Source organism: Myxocyprinus asiaticus, chromosome 29, assembly GCF_019703515.2.
Source record: "Myxocyprinus asiaticus isolate MX2 ecotype Aquarium Trade chromosome 29, UBuf_Myxa_2, whole genome shotgun sequence".
Classification (NCBI taxonomy): Eukaryota; Metazoa; Chordata; class Actinopteri; order Cypriniformes; family Catostomidae; genus Myxocyprinus; species Myxocyprinus asiaticus.
The window spans coordinates 22,909,672-22,929,021 of NC_059372.1; the positions used below are offsets into that span (position 1 = coordinate 22,909,672).

General features: G+C 40.2%; 1 protein-coding gene across 4 annotated transcripts in view; it reads right to left on the bottom strand.

Moving 5' to 3' along the window:
• The window catches only part of agrn (agrin), a 361,141-nt gene that overhangs the window by 61,491 nt on the left and 280,300 nt on the right, over positions 1-19,350 (bottom strand). For all 4 annotated transcript variants that reach the window (XM_051661300.1, XM_051661303.1, XM_051661302.1 and 1 more), the window contains 7 exons: positions 15,310-15,452; positions 14,090-14,195; positions 7,947-8,063; positions 7,486-7,650; positions 6,720-6,863; positions 5,427-5,551; positions 5,210-5,315 (listed from right to left, as the gene is read on the bottom strand). In XM_051661300.1, the coding sequence (XP_051517260.1) occupies positions 5,210-5,315; positions 5,427-5,551; positions 6,720-6,863; positions 7,486-7,650; positions 7,947-8,063; positions 14,090-14,195; positions 15,310-15,452 (906 nt within the window). The remainder of the gene's footprint in view (positions 1-5,209; positions 5,316-5,426; positions 5,552-6,719; positions 6,864-7,485; positions 7,651-7,946; positions 8,064-14,089; positions 14,196-15,309; positions 15,453-19,350) is intronic.

Genomic DNA, 19,350 nt, shown 5'->3' on the forward strand with positions numbered 1-19,350 from the left:
CGTTTAGTTTAGTTGGTCGTGTCTCCCAGCCTGACCGGCAGTAAAATTGCCCAAAACCCTGAAAAACTAGAAAACCAGACCAGCTAAGACCAACGAACAGCTGTTTTGTTTTTTTGTTTTTTTGTTTGTTTTTTGAGCAGGGAGGATTTCTGCAAAGCTCAAAGAGATTATAACATACACTTTTGACCAAAAGTGTTTATATACTGTTGGGTTTTAAACTAATATGGTTGATCCAATGTTGAACCAATGTCTGCGTGAGAGAAAGTGTGAAAGTGTGTGCTTGTGCATGTGAGAGAATGCCTGTAGATATGAATTATATATACATATTCAAATGTTGCCCTCCTGCAGGGAGGCTTTAATCACAGACAGCCAGAGCTTCTAGTGATGAATGATTGATATAAATAGGGCAGAAAAGCAGGGTTTAGCTGCGGCTTCAAAGACAGCCCTCACTTCGTGCAGGCATTCATCGACGCTCCAACCACCACAGCCTTGTCAACACACTTGCAAACCTCTCGACTGAAACAGCCTCATGACATGAGCTCAAACTTAAAAAAGACATTACCAGTGCAAGACTCACCTTCAAAGACATATATTATTTGATACAAGCAATTGGGATAATAATAACTGTGGACGACACGCTCAATAATCTGTGACAACACGGTGTTTCAACTTTAACAGATCCCCTGTGTACAGACTAAGGGCTCCTACATACTAAAGGAAAAAAAGAAAAGAAAAAAAAAAGCATTTGACAAATAGCAATATGTAAGCTCCATTTTGAGGGTGTGGAAAGTGTCGTGTCAGTTTGAAATCAACTGGCAATTCAGTGAACTGGATTACCGAAAGCACAATTGGACCATCTCTTTGAAATTCTCTGAATGCCTATGTCAAAGTGTGTTATAGCAAAAGTTAAAATGTTAACAGTTTTGGTCACATAACGCATAATTTTGTCAATGTCCTTCCATCACACCATCCCCTTTGAAATGGATTCGCAGCATTCTCTGATGCTGCATACACTCTATAGCGAAGGTGCCTGAAGGTGCTTTGTTGGGAACCTGATAACATGCTAGCATAGGCTCTTAATTACATGCTAATCATCTCACACTCCAGATCACATTTGAACAGCGAGTAGCTGATGAGGTGTGAAATGCGATACCTTACAGAAATACTAAATTTATCAAACCGGCTGTCACGGCCAGGGCGAGAGGGGAGGAGAGTTAGCGAGTGTGTAGATAAGGTAGCTTTGTGCGGGAGAGGACTGATGTTATCACTATGTGTCACGGCACACGTTTTCTTTTTTCGATTTGGCTACACCTGTCAGTCAGGAGCCCGGTCTAGCATTAGCTCCAAGGGGAAAAAAAAGATCTGGAGTGTGGGCTTCCAGTTGCTTGCCCAAGCTCTGGGTTTTGTGACACAAATACACACACTGAAAGAGAGTAACTGGCAGCGGGCGCAGCTGAGTGGAAGCTCGCCTTAATCAGGTTTAACGCTCATTTGATTTTCAGTTGAGACAGGGTGCACAATTAGGAGATGCAAAAATCATTGTCCTCTCCATTTGGCATAGCCATATAGTTTATTTTGAAAAGCTGTTATTAAGATGGCTTTTTGTGTTTTCACACGACTGTGTGTGCATGTGTATCTTGGGGGGAGTAATGTTGAAAGAGGAAGAGAGAATAAAAAGAGACAAAGAATAGCTTGGAGGAACCAAGAAATAAAAGCGGTACCAAGAAAAGGTGATGGTCAAAGAGACTGTTCCAGGTTCAAGATTAAGCGTGTATTTTTTATATGTTAAAATACCTCTTCGCAGAGACCACTATAAGAAAGCTATTCACAAGTTAGCGTTAGTGAAAAGTGTAAACACTGTGGCACTGTCAAAAATGTTCTGTTTGTCTGAGCACGGCAACATAGGCTCAACCAATAGCATGAGTTTGGGGTGGGACTATGTGTTTTTTAAACCAATGGTAGACTGGGGGAGTGGTTGGGAAACCTGTTTGAAAACATTATTAACTATTATTATTTTTGCATTTCAGTTTGATGAAGCTAGTAGTGCAGAGAATATACACTTTAAACTCTATCAACAGCATAATTGAGATAGTTTGCCCAAAAATGACATTTCTGTCATCATTTAATTACCCTCATCTTGTTGCAAAACCAAAAGACCATAAGAGAAGAGAACGAAAGACTTTTGGCAGAATGCTAGCATCAGTCACCATTCACTTTCATTGCATCTTTTTCCATGAAACATAAGTAAACTGTGACTAAATCTAACATTCTGATGACAAAATTAAAATTTTGGGGTAAATTATCCCTTTTTAAAATATATTCTTGTATTTGTGATTTTTCTTTATATTTATAAACTGAGGGAGGAGTCAAAATTAATCTGTGGTAATCGACAGTCCCAGATGGTGTTGATAGAGCTTAACTTGTTCTGAACATGGAAAATTCTTTAAGAACAGAAAACAAGACAACCAAAACTAACATCTAGGCAGACAGCTCCCCGTACCAAATGTTAAGTGTAGCCTGCCAATTTGCTGCAAACATACAGGTGATGACACCATATGTGAGCACAGGGAACTGCCAAGTCTTGGACTCTTGATGTGCCAAAAGTTTCTCAGCCATTCAGGACCCTGAAAGCCCTACATTACGTATGTGCCACTGATTGCCTCATCTGCTACGGCAGCATGTAGAGATACTCCGCATTACGCAGTGTGTGGTTTGTATCACAGCGCCATTTGTCATCAAGGAGAGCTGATGAAGGGAGAGGGTTATGAGATCAGCAGGCGACAACAGAGAAATAAAGAGAGAAAGGCAGGCTTTCGGCGAATTCACACCCAGTCACACGTGAAATGAGCTTGTGATCTAACCCCTTTACCTTAGGGTTGCCGAGCAGTCTGCATCCCACATGTCGGGGAAGAAATTAATAAATGACGGTGCTGTCGCCAGTTCCGCCTCAGGCTTGTGGAGATCCAGCCTAAGCCTACTCTTTACTTCATCCCTGATCCCTGAATAAACCAAGAATAGGAGCTGGATTCTTGTCATACAAGCAGGTAATGACAAAAAAGACAGGAAAAAGGAAAGGTTCTTGGTTTAATGATTCTGGAGATGAGGATAACGGTCCAGTCATGATCTCTAAACAGCTTGGGGTGTGCTTTGTCTTTTGAACTGCGATACCGCTATGTAAACACAACGCAATGCACTGGAGCTTCTGTACTGTATTAGCCCTGTTTCACACCGAAAATTTAAAAAGACATTGGTCGGGCTTGATGCAAGTACACAAACAGCACTTTCTATTCAGTAAATCTGACTGTATTCAGATTATTTAAGGAGTTTATAGCTACACTTTGGGGTTTAGAATTCCATTTCATGTAAATTAATCACCATTTTGATGTAACCATTTTGATTTCAAAATGTAATAATGTTTAATAAATGTTTATTTGTAATAACTGTCAATGGCAGATAAACATTTTATATTTTAGGATTGTTATTAAAATAAATATTTAATGTAGTAATCCAAAAATCCCTTTAAAGTGATAGTTCACCCCAAAATAAAAAATTTCTCATCATTTACTCACCATCATGGCATCCCAGATATGTATGACATTCTTCCTTCAATGCAAGTCTATGCAATGCAAGTGAATGATGGCCAGAACTTTGAAGCTCCAAAATACAAATAACGGCAGCATAAAAGATAAATATTTAAGTCCTTTTTTTAACTATAAATCTCCACTTTCACTTTCTTCTTTTACTTTTGGCAATTCAAATTCTTCCTGCATGCCACCTACTGGGCATGGAGTAGAATTTACAGTAAAAAAGGCCTTAAATATTGATCTGTTTCTCACCCACACCTATCATATCACTTCTGAAGATATGGATTTTACCACTTGAGTCTTATGGATTACTTTTATGCTGCCTTTATATACTTTTTGGTCCTTCAAAGTTCTGGCCAGCATTCATTTGCATTGTATGGACCTACAGAGCTGAGTTATTCTTCTAAAAATCTTTGTCTGTGTTCAGCAGAAAAAAGTAAGTCATACAATTCTTGGATGGCATGAGGGTGAGTAAATGATAAGAGAATTTTCATTTTTGGGTGAATTATCTCTTTAATTTCATTATATATCCACAGTTATGTTAAAATGCAGAAGAAACGCTGTAATTGTGAAACCACAATGTGAGCCTGCTTACGCACTGCTTTTATGTGTGCTGTGAAACAGCCCTTAGATCAAGCCCCACCAGTTGTGGGGATGAAACTGATTCACTTATGTGGCATTAACAGGTCTGAATGACTGTTTGCATGGGCTGATGCTGAAAATGTCTGGCAACTGCCACTGATGCTGCTCCAGAAATTGGCAGCTGGCGATGTCCACCATGTGCCATGCCCATCTCAGTGTGACTCCCTGCAGAACGCCCTCTGGCATGAGCTGACATTCAGTTTCTTACATACAGCTGACATGGAAGTCTTAACCTTGGCTTTCAACCAGATCCCCTACTCCACACATGTACACATAAACCAATAAGATGGATGGTTAAGCTAGCCCTGCCTGAATCAGGCCACCCAACAGCATCAGGGCAGCAGGATTGTAGGCTCTTCCCCCAGACTGTGTGGTTAACTCCCCCCTAATCCACACAGGGGTGATGCAAATCAAACAGCTCAAATGTCGCCCCGTTCCAGGGGATTCAAAGACAGCACGGTTCTATCTACAAGGGAGCACCTGGTAGGCAGCTTTCCGGTCCTCTTGAACACCCAATACCAACATCAAACCCCAATCCACCCTCCCACACACCTGCACATCCAGTGATCCCTTCCTGCCCATGAGATGTATAGATTTCCCCAGAAAATCTGGGTAGAGACAAGCTCTGTGATGGTCTTTAACTAATGCATGTGAGCCAACAAGTTTATTGTCCATACTTTCTTTGGGGCTGTTCAAACCGAATGTGTTTTTGCATCTGCCAGCTCTGCTTTTAAATTGCTTTTCTATGTAAACGCTAGTCAGACATTTTCGACTGTTGTGTCTCATGCAGGAGCACTGAGTTTTTTATTGCTATGTCAAAGAACTTGAACCTGTTTTCTGTTGTATTTGTTGCACTTTGTCTTGCTTTATTTTACCGTAAGAGTGCGTTTGGTCTGAACAGCCCCTGAGAGTGTACATGTGAATGCCTTGGTGCAAAAACAGATAATAAATATGAGTAAAAAAGATCTAGAGGCTAGTCTCACCTTTGCACTGGCCTAAATGCTCCACAGTGATTTCCCTATCTTGTCGGCATGCAATGGTTCTTAGCTGGCAACGGTCTGCATAAGTCACCCCATCAGAACCACAAACCTGTCCACAAACACACACATAAACATTAGATAGAACAAGAATGTTCCCATTAACAACATTTAGTAGAAGGTCATAGACTATAAGGTAGGATTGTGACACATGCAAGGTCACCTTGGTCTTATCCTTCTCGTCACAGTCTGGTGATGGGCATTCACAGTGAGCCTGTCCATTCACCTCCACACATGATGCCCCAAAGTGGCATACCAGCTCATCACAGGACTTGGGTGCCTCAGGCCCTGTGGAATAGTTTGGCTTGGTTAAAGCGAAACCCCTATTTACAACTGGAAAAACAAAAGGAATCTTCTGATTTCATGTTGCACAACCAAGTGATTAAGGCGATGGACTGCTAATCCATGCTCTACATGTGGGTTCAAATCCCATCCTCATCGGTTGGAAGCTTTGGTGTCGAAGAACCTCAGAAAGTGCTTTTAGAATGTTTATCGAAGGTAAAACCCAATGCTTTCATGCTTTAAGTGTTCCTGTAGCTTTTATGGTAGAGCATGGCACTAGCAATGCCAAGTTCATGGGTTCAATTCCCAGGGAACACATGTACTCACTTTGAACAAGCCTTATGCCAAATGCATTAAATGTACTATAAATGTTACTTTGCCTCTGATATGAACTGTAAGACTTCCACCACAGAAATTCCTCTGAAAAAGGGACTTGCATCAGTAGCAGAGCCAGGGACCTTCCCTGCCACAGTAGTCAGCTCTTTACTCTAATATCAGAGTGTAGTGCTGCACTGTCTGGCCAGCAGCATTGACTGGTTTCCTCTCTACACTTTTATGTGACAGCTTTTCTGGCAAGGGCACTGCATGCCTACTGCTAGCTGCTGGGATTAGTCTGTTCATTAAGCTCTTCACTTCCAGTCAATAGCTGACAGTGACCAACAGTGGATGACATCAGGATAACATTTCACTGCTGCTCCTGTTGCACATTTGAAGACTGAACTTTATTGATGTCATTTGATTATAGCAGCCTCATGGCAGTGAACAATTACCTACCTGGTTAATGATGTCAGAAACTATTACGGTTCCCATGAATCATTTGTGAACTATTAGGGAACTAGGATTATTTTCTAGTTGTGTTCAGCTCTAATATAACATGTTAGGCAGAATGACAAACTTGGTCACCATTCACTTAAATGATATGTAACAAAAGATGTAATGCAAGTGAATGGTGACTGAGACTGAGACCTAACATCTCCTTTTTTGTTCCATGGATGAAAGGAAGTCACAGATTTGAAAAAAAAACATGCAGGTGAGTAAATAATGACAGGATTATTATTATTTTTATTTTTTTTGTTGTGAACTATTCCTTTAATTATAACTCATAGAACCACAACACTGTTGTCTTCCTGGAGAGATTGGCTGAATTTTGTGCTAATTAAAACCCAAATGTTACCTTTGTCACAGCCGTTGGCTCCCATCTTGCTGCCGTCGGGGCACACGTTGCATTTCATGCCCTTAACTCCAGGCTTACAAGAGCACAGCCCTGACATCTGCTCACAGTCATCACGAACCGAGCCCACTCCATCACAGTTGCATGCTGATGCGAGAGAGAGAGAGATAGGAGGCTGTCAGCTTTATCTGGTTGAACAGTTTTGATTAGATTCCTTGTCTCTTTCTGTTCAATTTCACCCCAACAAAAACATCCACACATTCACCAAATGCATACAGGCAATCTTGAGGCTGCTCCAACTCTGTGACCCTACAGCTACAGCTATAGCAGTTGCACTCTGTCAATGACCACAGTCTGGTGAAGTTCAGACCAGGGTCAAGAAGCCCTGGGGTAAAAGAGAATGTGGCTACAGAATGTGCTAATGCTCTGAGGGCCCCTGGGACAGTTCTCCAATGGTTTCAATCAATGCTTGTTTTTGCTCTCTTTGGCTTTGTACTGCTGTACAAACACACACGTATATGCACACATCAGCCTGTTGTTAGTCTGTAGGCAGAAATTATAGGTCAAGCCATGTTGCACTCTCATAGAGTTCTTATTATGTTCAGTGGCTTGGAGGCTTAACTGGAAACGCTTGTTTTGACAGAAATCACATTTAATGCCGGAAGGGATACTGCAGTAGGTTGTCGCTTCAGATTGTGCACTGTAAATGGACATTTAACACATTTAACAGAAAATTGCCTGTAAGCAAATCACAAAAAAGGAGTCTTACGTGTGCAGCCGCTCATGTTCTCTGTCACAATGCCTCGGAAGTTCCAAAATCCGGGCTCACAGCGGTCACACTTGAGTCCCCCGACACCTGGTTTACAGGAGCACTGGCCAGTGGAGGGGTCACAGGTGCCTCCGTATGAACCATAATGATTACATTGACACACACCTAAAGAGTAAAATAAAGGGTGTAGACTCCATATAGAAAGGTACATACTCCATATAGAAAGAGAGATATGCTTAGTGGTGATCCACAAAACTTAAATTTTGATTCCAATGGGTCTTTAAAACAAAATATCAGTGTACTACATTACATAGTAAGCAATGTGCTTGGTCTAATTTATGGCTGATAATTAACTAATGACTATAAACTCTGCCGCATGCCACTGAACTAATCAGACATTAAATATGCACTGATCTGAGAGATCAAGGCATGCAGAGACTAACTAACGGTTATATACGCACTGGGACATCCTGCCAGTCCAACACCCAGGGCAGTGGTCTTGTTGTCTTGACAACATCCGTATACAGTTTCACTGCAGTGCTGGAGGGCAATCAAGTCTGTAGGAGATGATGTGGCAGCTAGAGAAAAGATAGATGGAGAAAGGAGGAAATGGGTGGGAGAGAGATAGAGAGAGTTGAGATTCATAGCATTCTTTTAAGACAAATTAAACTAAACAATTCAAGCTGAAATGCAATTTAGTACAACACAATATGAATTGCTTAAAGAGCAGAGGTGGGAGTGCCTGCATCTGGCTGCCAGATAACAATTCTATTTACAATTCCAGACACCAATTCAAAATCAGGTAAAAAGGATGCTATTATCAAGCGTGAAAACAAACAATAGACCTCTCGTTGAATGTCTGGTGGGTGACATTTGACAAATTATCAGGGGCCTGTTCTCTCCATTCGTTCTTGTCATAGATAGTGGGGGTGGGGGGTTACACATACATGGCAGTGTCAAACACAGATTTATGGACTCTGCATTTATGGACACAACAGCGCAAATGAGGACATGCCAATGCCAGTCAACTCTAATTACACTACTGAGATTCCAGCTTGCCTGACTCACATACAGAGAAAGTTTGTTGCGGTATTTAACCATAACTTGCTGTAAGGCAGATGGCAGGTGTCTATTTGTCTTATCTGTTGTCATTCTTTCCTTCAATTTCTCACAGTCTTTCCACACTGCTTTTCTCTAGGCCATTGAGCTGAATGGCCCTAGGAGCTGCTAAGTTTGGCAGTGCTGTTTGTGGTTTTGAGATTGCAGCAGAAAGCTTGGGCGTTATAAATCAGGGGGCTGCCGGCATGAGCGTGCACGTCTTGGACTATAATGTTGATGTGTTGCCGTGCCTTTCATTGCGTTTTGTGGCTCCAGAGATGGGCTTTGTCCATACCTCATTAAACTTTTCTCCGCACTGAGTCCATTATGACAAAGGTGCTTTTAATTTGATCCTCTCTCCACACCCAATTGTTCTTCAATGCAATCCTTCCTGACACAACAAGGTGCCGCGGTTGCAGCGAGGCCAACCTGCTCATCCAAGGTTTATCTTGGTATCATACAGCAGGGATAAAAACAGTAAAAACTCATTTTAATCTTGTATTTGGTCAAATTGCTTCTGGATTCTCAACAAAAATTAATACATGAATAAGTACTGTAAAAACTGTATTACATTTTTATGATACTTGTTTATATTAATGCAAGTTAGTGGAATTTGGGTGATTACGATGGCGTTGCTAGGGCATTACTAAATTGCTGCAAGATGGTTGCTTACTGGCCCAAATCAAAAGAGAACATCCCCAAGTCTCTATGACATCCTGACAGTGTCAATGGAAGTCTATAGGATTTTTCACTCATTTTTCATCTGCCAGACAGACTTTACACTCTGTAATAAAATGCTTATGAATAACAAAACATGATTCAGTATTTCTTTTAAACAAATACAATTTATATGCATATTAATTTTCAGCTTTTTTACTTTATATCTACTGTACATTTTTAGTAAAACCATAGATATATCTGTTGTGCCGAGGCATTTACAATGGAAGTGAATGGGGCCAGTTTAAATTTCAAAAGTATAGCCACAAGACGTAAAAAATATGCGTGTTAACATAATTTTAGTGTTGTAGGGCTTATGGGCAGAAGAATGAACAATTTCTATGCAGAACAACTTGAATCCAGGATTTACACTGATATTTCCTTAAGTTATAAAAATTAAGACACAGAGGCCCACAGTCCTCACTGGAATTCCTCAGGGCAATAAATTTAAAGACTCTGCCAAGACGATGCCCTAAAGTCTGAATCAACCCTTTGGAAATGAGACGAAATGCACATCTGCCTAACCTTAACTGTCATGAGAACAAAGGTAGATCTGTGGATGCACCAAGACCCCGTCCATGTTGTAAATCAGAAATGCCCTAAACGTTAATGGTCATCACATGGCTGATATGGCCATCTTGGCCATCTCAGCAAGGAGACCCTCACCCCTAAAGGGCAGAGGTGATGGTTATTATAATCATCATATGCTAAAACCTCATTACCATGACACAGAGCTAAAGCAAACTCCCTCAAGAAACCCCCTTAATTGCAATGGACAACACATAATTCCAACACTATGACTTCTTTGTTCTGGAACATAACCAATTTCTATGCTTAAAATTAAACTAAGAGGAATCATGAGACATCTTCTCTGATCGTTATTCTGCAAACAGCAGCAAAAAAGGGTCTATGAACCTTGACGCAATCGCTGGACTCACTCAAATCTGACTTTACACTTCACAAGGCACATAACCAAGTTTTATATGCTAACATGCATCTCATGATGCCTAACTGTGGTTAGAATCACAGAATGCATTATTCTGACCTTGTGCACACATGATGCAAACTTTTACATTGTATAATAATGTACATTTACATTTTAATGTGTAGTGAAGTAACCACAAAAATAAAGTATGTCATGTTTCATATTTAAATGCTTGTCTGTTTACGCAGAGAATGTTGATGTTAATGGCATGTCTCTTGCAATGATTTCATTAATTAAAAATCAGGATAAAATGTGCAATTTTTCTGAGCGAGAAAACTGAGGAAACTTAGAACAAAGTGTCATAAATTAATTATCTTGAGGGGAGGACATTTTGACCACAGGCCCTCTGAAAAGCCACCTCTTATTGGCTTAGAGCCTCTTCGGGGTGCGACCAAACAGAAATGGTTAAAATACCAGCCTGGACAATCCCTCTCTCTCTCTTCTCTGCGGCTTACACACAATTTGTCCCGGGAAGTCCCGAGTCTCCCTTGATTGAGGCTTTGCTTCCGGGGCTCTACCTGGTCATTCCATTACCCATCCATCGAACCAAACAAAGGCCTCCTGGAACTGAACCAAGTCAAAGGAGTTCTCTTTAAGAGCATTGTGGGAGTTTTCAACTTCATCCTTTCCGACTTCTCCAAAGTTGTCGAAGTCATTGCTTCAAAGCCCCGCCTGAACATTCCAGCACCGAACTATTCAGCATCCACGATCTTAGACAGAGGTCCAAAATATCGATGGAGCACAACCAGAACTTTCTATGGACACAGCCAAAGAACCAAAGCAACACAACGAAACGCTTAAAGCCATAAACTAACCATTATGCAAATTCCCTACATATAATTGGTGATGAATGCTGGCAGTTGTAAATATACCCTGTCACAAAGTCGCTAATTCCCTACAGTGTGACCTAATCACTTACTAACTTTTCTGTGTAAAGTTAAAGCCAATTTTACAACTTCGTAGCCATCAAGATGTAATGTCAACAAACCCTAAAACTTGGATTAAATGATTAATTTATCAACTTTACAGCTCAAATAATAGATGAGTTTTAACAGAAGTATTTCATAAGTGCTTTTATAAAATTATAAGCTTCACATTTCTGCCATTAAACCCTCTAAAAATTGGCCCCCTTCACTTACATTGTAAGTGCCTCAATGTAACCTCGATTTATGCTTTTTTTTTTTCTTTTTTTTTAAAGAAAAGGAGGGATGAGTCGAAATAATTTTTTGTGGTAATCAAAATTATGCCACAAATTACGTCAATTAACATTTCTCTAATAGTGGATAAAAAAGATAGACGGCCAACTTAATACAAAATAAATATTTTCCACATATTACTGTATTTTTTCTTTTAGCTTTAGTACAATGACAATACAAAAGCTAGTTAATTAATTCTACTTACAAAATTTAGTATTTATAATTTTAAACATACTATTTTTCTCAGAGTATAAGGGTATTTATACTTGAAAATATATAGCTGCTTTTATACTTTAGGGAGGGTGTCCCTCAAAAAAGGGACCTTCATACACTATATTGCCAAAAGTATTCGCTCACCCATCCAAATAATTGAATTCAGGTGTTCCAATCACTTCCATGGCCACAGGTGTATAAAATGAAGCACCTAGGCATGCAGACTGCTTCTACAAACATTTGTGAAAGAATGGACCGCTCTCAGGAGCTCAGTGAATTCCAGCGTGGTACTGTGATAGGATGCCACCTGTGCAACAAGTCCAGTCATGAAATTTCCTCGCTACTAAATATTCCACAGTCAACTGTCAGTGGTATTATAACAAAGTGGAAGCGATTGGGAATGACAGCAACTCAGCCACGAAGTGGTAGGCCACGTAAAATGACAGAGCGGGGTCAGCGGATGCTGAGGCGCATAGTGCGCAGAGGTCGCCAACTTTCTGCAGAGTCAATCGCTACAGACCTCCAAAGTTCATGTGGCCTTCAGATTAGCTCAAGAACAGTGCGTAGAGAGCTTCATGGAATGGGTTTCCATGGCCGAGCAGCTGCATCCAAGCCATACATCACCTAGTGCAATGCAAAGCGTCGGATGCAGTGGTGTAAAGCACGCCGCCACTGGACTCTAGAGCAGTGGAGACACGTTCTCTGGAGTGACGAATCACGCTTCTCCATCTGGCAATCTGATGGATGAGTCTGGGTTTGGCGGTTGCCAGGAGAACGGTACTTGTCTGACTGCATTGTGCCAACTGTGAAGTTTGGTGGAGGGGGGATTATGGTGTGGGGTTGTTTTTCAGGAGCTGGGCTTGGCCCCTTAGTTCCAGTGAAAGGAACTCTGAATGCTTCAGCATACCAAGAGATTTTGGACAATTCCATGCTCCCAACATTGTGGGAACAGTTTGGGGATGGCCCCTTCCTGTTCCAACATGACTGCGCACCAGTGCACAAAGCAAGGTCCCTAAAGACATGGATGAGCGAGTTTGGTGTGGAAGAACTTGACTGGCCTGCACAGAGTCCTGACCTCAACCCGATAGAGCACCTTTGGGATGAATTAGAGTGAAGACTGTGAGCCAGGCCTTCTCGTCCAACATCAGTGTCTGACCTCACAAATGCGCTTCTGGAAGAATGGTCAAAAATTCCCATAAACACACTCCTAAACCTTGTGGAAAGCCTTCCCAGAAGAGTTGAAGCTGTTATAGCTGCAAAGGGTGGGCCGACGTCATATTAAACCCTATGGATTAAGAATGGGATGTCACTTAAGTTCATATGCATCTAAAGGCAGATGAGCGAATACTTTTGGCAATATAGTGTATTTGTGGGCCCTTGGCATCAAAAAGTTTGAAAAACCCTGAAAAGACCATCATAAATTTTCATTAGTATTGGTTTGGTGCTGGTCTAGCTGGTCATTCAACATGACCATGTTCACCAGCAGAAAATGCTAGTTAAACAGCATGGCCTTTCTAATGAAGCTGGTTGACCAAGGGAGGTATGCTGGTTGAGTGATTTAAGAAAGCTGGTATGGATCAGCATACTAGCATTCCATGCTGGAGACCAGCATACAAAACACAACATATGCTGGTCTTTTTTTAACAGGGACAACTAATATGGTAAAGAAAACAACATGTTTATTGCTCTCCACTAAATAGAAATCTACTTCCCTGGAAATGGTACTGTTTTACTGAAGAGAGTAGATCGAATTGCCTCAGTAATACTGCCAGTTCACTCAGATGAGAAACAAAGTGGAAAAGGCAGTTTACAGCAAGGAGACTCAGCACACGGTTGTCTAGAGGTCACCAAGACCTTATTTCCAATTAGCAAAAAACAGCAAGGTGCTCTGGAGGCCCGTCAGCTCTCAAAGACACAAGGTCAGAAAATGCGTGCGGAGACACTGCACCGTGCATATCAAATGGAAGGCCCAATGAGATTTCTATTGATCAGAGCTCAGCCAATGGGAAGCAGGTGCCAAAAGCTCCTCACACCAGTTAAAAGTTCTCCAAAAGGATTTATTTTCCATGGCCACTGAAGGAGCATGGCTGATCCTGGCTAGAGGGCCCGGCATGGCTCTGAAGCAGAAAACTCGGAATTAGAGAAAACCATAGAGAATTGAGCGAGTGAGGGAGTGAGAGAGGAAAAGGAGAGAGTAGAAAGAGTAGAGCCACGCTCTTCCTCTCTCAGTGGTAGCTGCTCAGGTCTGGACTACACAAGCCTCCTAAAGCTAAAAGAAAAGCTGTATCCTGCTGCAATGGCTCTACAGCAACCAGCCTCTCTGAATTTCTAGACAATTAATCTTCAGATAATGGAGGAGTATATAAATATTAGATTAGGAAAGGTGGTCTCTCACCTGGACAGGGGTCTTGGCTCTGGAGCAGCAGGTCCATTTGCTTCTCGCACCTGACCTTCTTGAGCTCACATTCGCTGTCGTATGTGTTCCCATCTGAGCCGCACACCTGCATATGTTTACGTCAAGGATAACACAGTGTGATTAATGGATTCAACAACTTTTAGCATACATTTAAACAAGTCAACCGCCTAGGCAGTGTTTGGGCAATAGGGGTGGAATCCTCATGATTTTATTTAAATTCAGAAAGTCACAATCTGATTTCAAAATTATTCATAATGCAACTTAATTTTTTTGAAATACAGCATAAAGGCTTTGGCTAGTTATAGAGGATCATGTCCAAATGTTTTTTTTTTTAAAAACACAATCGTGTGATATATTGTGTCTCGCAATAGTGATTCTATTGTACATACATTTTTTACCTTTAAATACAGAGTTTATGATGCAGAACACTGGTTGGTTGTTTTCTTTAAGGCACTGTAAAATAAATCTTATTCCACATTTTTGTTTTTGGATGTTAAACTGAAGTGTGTTTGTTTGCAATGTGTAAATACACATTTAGTGGTGTAAATTGCACTGCAATTTTTATTTTATTTTAATTTTTTTAATTTGAAAGTTTTGTCCTGCATATGCTTTTTAATAAAACTAATTCTTAATAATTAGTAAATAATTTGTATGGATCGATTCAAGAGTCATTTGATAAAGAATCGTGATGCTTCAGTGAATCAATTTGCATTCTGTGAATTATCTTTGTGGTGGATTAAAGGGATAGTTCACCCAAAAATGAAGATTCTCTCATCATTTACTCACCGATCAATATTTAAGTCATTTTTTACTATACTACATACTCTTTTCACATTCTGAAAGTGAAAGTAGAGATTTATAGCAACAAAAAAAAACTACTTAAATATTGATCTGTTTCTTACCCACACACCTATCATATCACTTCTGAAGACATTGATTAAACCATTGGAGACGTATGGATTACTTTTATGCTGCCTTTATGTGATTTCTGGAGCTTCAAAGGTCTGGCCACCATTCAAAAATCTTTGTTTGTGTTCAGCAGAAGAAAGAAAGTCATACACATCTGGAATGGCATGAGGGTGAGTAAACAATGAAAAAACAATTTCATTTTTGGGTGAACTATCCCTTTAAGTTAGGTATTGCAATGTTGCCATGTAATACTGCAATGTGAGCTGCGTGTGAATGGAGCTTTTTCATACCAGGCTGCGTGGCACAGTCTGACAGGTGAAGTCACACACGCATCGATCATCTTCTGTGTCGTCATCCCACGATCCACCATACCTTCGACACCGATCCTGTTCACAGGTCTCTGATCCTGAGCCTGAACCTCCAGATCCACAATCTGTTGAAACAGATTTGTTTTCATATCATGTTGGAGATTTCCTTTTACTTATATTGTTATTAAAGGTATAGGTCACACACACACACACACACACACACACACACACAAAAGAATCTCTCATCATTTACTCATCCTCATGTCGTTCCAAACCGGTATGACTTTCTACAATGGAACACAAAAGGGAGATGTTAGGCAGAATGTGTACTCAGTCACCATTTTCTTTCATTGCATCTTTTTTTCCATACAATGTGAATGGTGAGGTTGTCTGAGGTTATCAGTCCCAACACTTTGCTTGATATCTCTTTTTGTTTTATGAAATAAAGAAAGTCATATGGGTTAGGAATGACATTAAGGGGAATAAATGAAGACCATTTGTATTTGTTTTGGTGAACTACACCATTAATTAATTTATAATTACTATAGACTAACCTAACCCATAAACATAAAGTTCTGCCATTTTTTAGATGTGAAATGAGACATTATTCATTCCCTTTGTTTTCCTTGTGTAGGTTTTTGAGTTTTAAAAACTTACACACACACACACAACCACAATTCAAACACTACAAATCCACAGATACAGACTCACAACACTGATTTCAAGGCGATAAACAAGAAAGCTCACACAATACCTACAATCTGTGCTGCGGCTAAGTATTTTAGTAGTCACAAAGTGCAAAGACAAATAAGACACAGAAACTCTAGGGACCACACTCAAACACATATTTGCATATCGGTATGCAGCACATTTGTCTTCTAATAACATAAAAAAATATTCCCAGGCACTCAAGCGTCTCGTTTTAACTTTGGCTGCGAAGATTTAATAGCCAGTGCTTAGCAAAGTATTTAGACATTCAGCGCATATGAAGCAGCGAATATTAAGATTTTCTTCACGTTAGAGTGAAGATTGAACCAAAGGCACCGCTGGAAGAACAAGATAATAACCGGCTATGGAAATACCCAGCAACTAACAAAATAAATTAAATGAGACACCATTGTGCCACCAGCAAAATGTCCCTAACATTTCGATTAAAAGTGAAATAACTGAAAATCTGTTATCTAACACAAGAAATCAATATAAAGGGGTGTTTTATGGCCATGATTCTTGATGTCAGTAATTGCACAATATTGTGTTGGGTGCATTTAGCCTCAGTGTATGTTCAGGGATTGTTTCTCTCTGTATGAACTTTCAAGGGAAAATCTTGATTCTCTGCAGGATCCAAACTTAGAGATTAGGGTGAGAAAATTGTGATGGTTTTTCTTCAGAGGAGGCGCATCATTAAGCACACTCTTATCTAGCCTATTTAATTAGAATTAAAGATAATTAGTCAACAAAGCAGACTCACTGAGATATAAAGCACCCCCTCTTTGTAACAGAGCATTCACATTCGTTATTGTTAATGAAAGCTGCAGAGAAGCTGTAATGAGAGGAGTGTCTTTTAGTAAAACTTACTTTAGTGCTTAGTGTTTTCTTTACTGAATCTAGTCGCCATGATAATAAACCTCATAAACCTACAGGGTGCACGCTGCACAATATTTTCTGTCTAACTGTTGCTTGGCAGATTGTATAATAACAGCCTAGTGAGATCTTGCATAAAAGCCAATGCCGACTGTCCGACATCAATAGTCTTTTATGTCAGACTGCACGATATACAGTACATTTTAGGATTTAAGTCACATTTGCCAGCATTAACTGGACAATCAATCATTTGGACATCCTTATTGATGTGCAAATTGAAACTGTACTGTTCAAACTCAAGTAAACCCATAACTTTATGTTGGAGATGAAAGAAAGAAAGAAAAAACTAGTGTTGCAAAATCTGTAACAGCTGGGTAAGAAAAAGGGAATTTGTAGACTGCTCATTCTTCAGAGCAAACTCACGGTAATTTCGATATTGCGATCATAATGTGAACACTAAATAACGAGATATTTATGTTGTAAATTATAAAGATAAGCTTATATAGGCCTGCACATTTTTTATTGAACATCTCTCCATCGCTCGCTTTCTCTCACTCTCTCTCTCTCTCTCTCACTCACACACACACACACACACACACAAGCTTATGGGTTCTTAGATGCCCAAGATTCATCGCAAATGCAGTTAATCAGCTGCAGGTGAGAGCATGCTACACTAAGCGATCAAAGACTGTCAAATCTTCTAACGATTTTCAAAATTTGTCTTATATGGCAAAATCATCACTAGAGTAGTAGTAACATAATGATTACAAAATACTTTACCCTATTAGCATAAGGAAAACCTATCCGCATGTCGATCAGTCTGAGCAAAGCCAAACACAGCTAGATGCTCTTTCCCACGTCTCCATTCCAAGCTAAACGTGTTCCTTTCTTCACAGACACAGCAGGGTAGGGCAAATCGATTGTGTATAGGTGGAAATGCCACTTAGCATAAAACATCTCCTTAAGTAGATTATGGAGCCGGTCACAGTAAAGGCTAGGGGTTGGCCAGGGCTGATACGTCTTATCAAAAATGCAGACTGACAGCCTTGCAAGATCAATACTTGGTGGAAGCCATTCAATTCATTAGCTCCAGCCTGGAAACAATGGAAGCACTCAAGCCTGAAGCCCTGGCCACATTGATACAGAGAGCAAATGCACTCACTCCACAGACATCAGGTCTCTGCTTCAGAGCATTAGCGATCCATGACTATGATGAAGAGATGTGATATTTTGCTTAATGTGAGCTGAGCTGAATTCACGCCTTAGGGTAAAGTCTTGTTAAGATCAGCCAAGAGACTCCAAGGGAAGACAATACAGCATTTTGACTGTGATTACGAAAACATTTCTATTTTTTTCCCATCATTTGAGCAGCACTGAGGCACAACAAACAGTAATAAATGTCTGAAGATGGGGCTAACACCAAGAACCAAAGTAATGTAGTCCACGAATCAGACTACGAGGTCATGCTGCACGTTTGTTGTTGTTTTCAACCAGCGAGGATATTGTAATAGAAAGATGTACTGTCTATTTGTCTTTTTTATTGTCTATTTTGCACTGAAAATGGAAAATTTTAAAAACACACTCTATTGCTGCATCCAGTACTTTGGTAAACGATGACGTTAAGAAACTGAAAAATCATTAGTGCAGACATGGCTAGAGTGTTTTAGTAATGACTGAATTTTAGCCATGTTACTCTATGTGGTGCAAGCTGATAGGTTCTTTGACATGTAATCGGGTAGCCAATCAACTTGTGTCTCTCTTTGTCTAATATTTAAATAGCTCAGTTTTGCAAATAATCCGGATTCACTGCAGCAGGATGCTAGGGTTTTTCTCTGAAACCCACCTCCACCCCAGCTGCACCGGTCTAGATCTTATGTTCTGAATAAAAAGTTGCTCTTAGGCCATGTCCACATTAATATGTTGTTGTAAACAATTGATTTTGCTATGTTTCCTCCTCTTATCCACACTGGAAAAGCATTTTCCACCACCAAAAATGCTTTCTAGTACTGCATACTTTGGAAAACAATGACGTTAGGCAAATAAAAACGGATTAGTGTGGATGTGGCCTCAGTTCCCAACTCTAGCAGAGGGTTAGGGTTTGTACTCTACAATTTTGCACAGCAAAGACCCATTACCGATTCGACCCATATTTGAGCCCCCTTATTACCGATAGACCAAATAATATGCTTAAATTAAGGATTCCAAACTCTGTCTCAAAAGCCTGAACACTGAGCATCACCAGCAATCATTTCTATAAATGAAGCTCTCCTGCCACCTAAGCCCAATTGTGCAAGTTAAGCAAGAGATGAAAGCATTTACATTCCCCGTTCTGTTTATATGTTAGCAGAAAAAAACACAACATAAAAATGTGAATAAATAAAACTAGGTAGAGTGAGTGGATACGGGTGGGGGAGGCTGGTGGCGGAGAGGAGGTGCTAATTA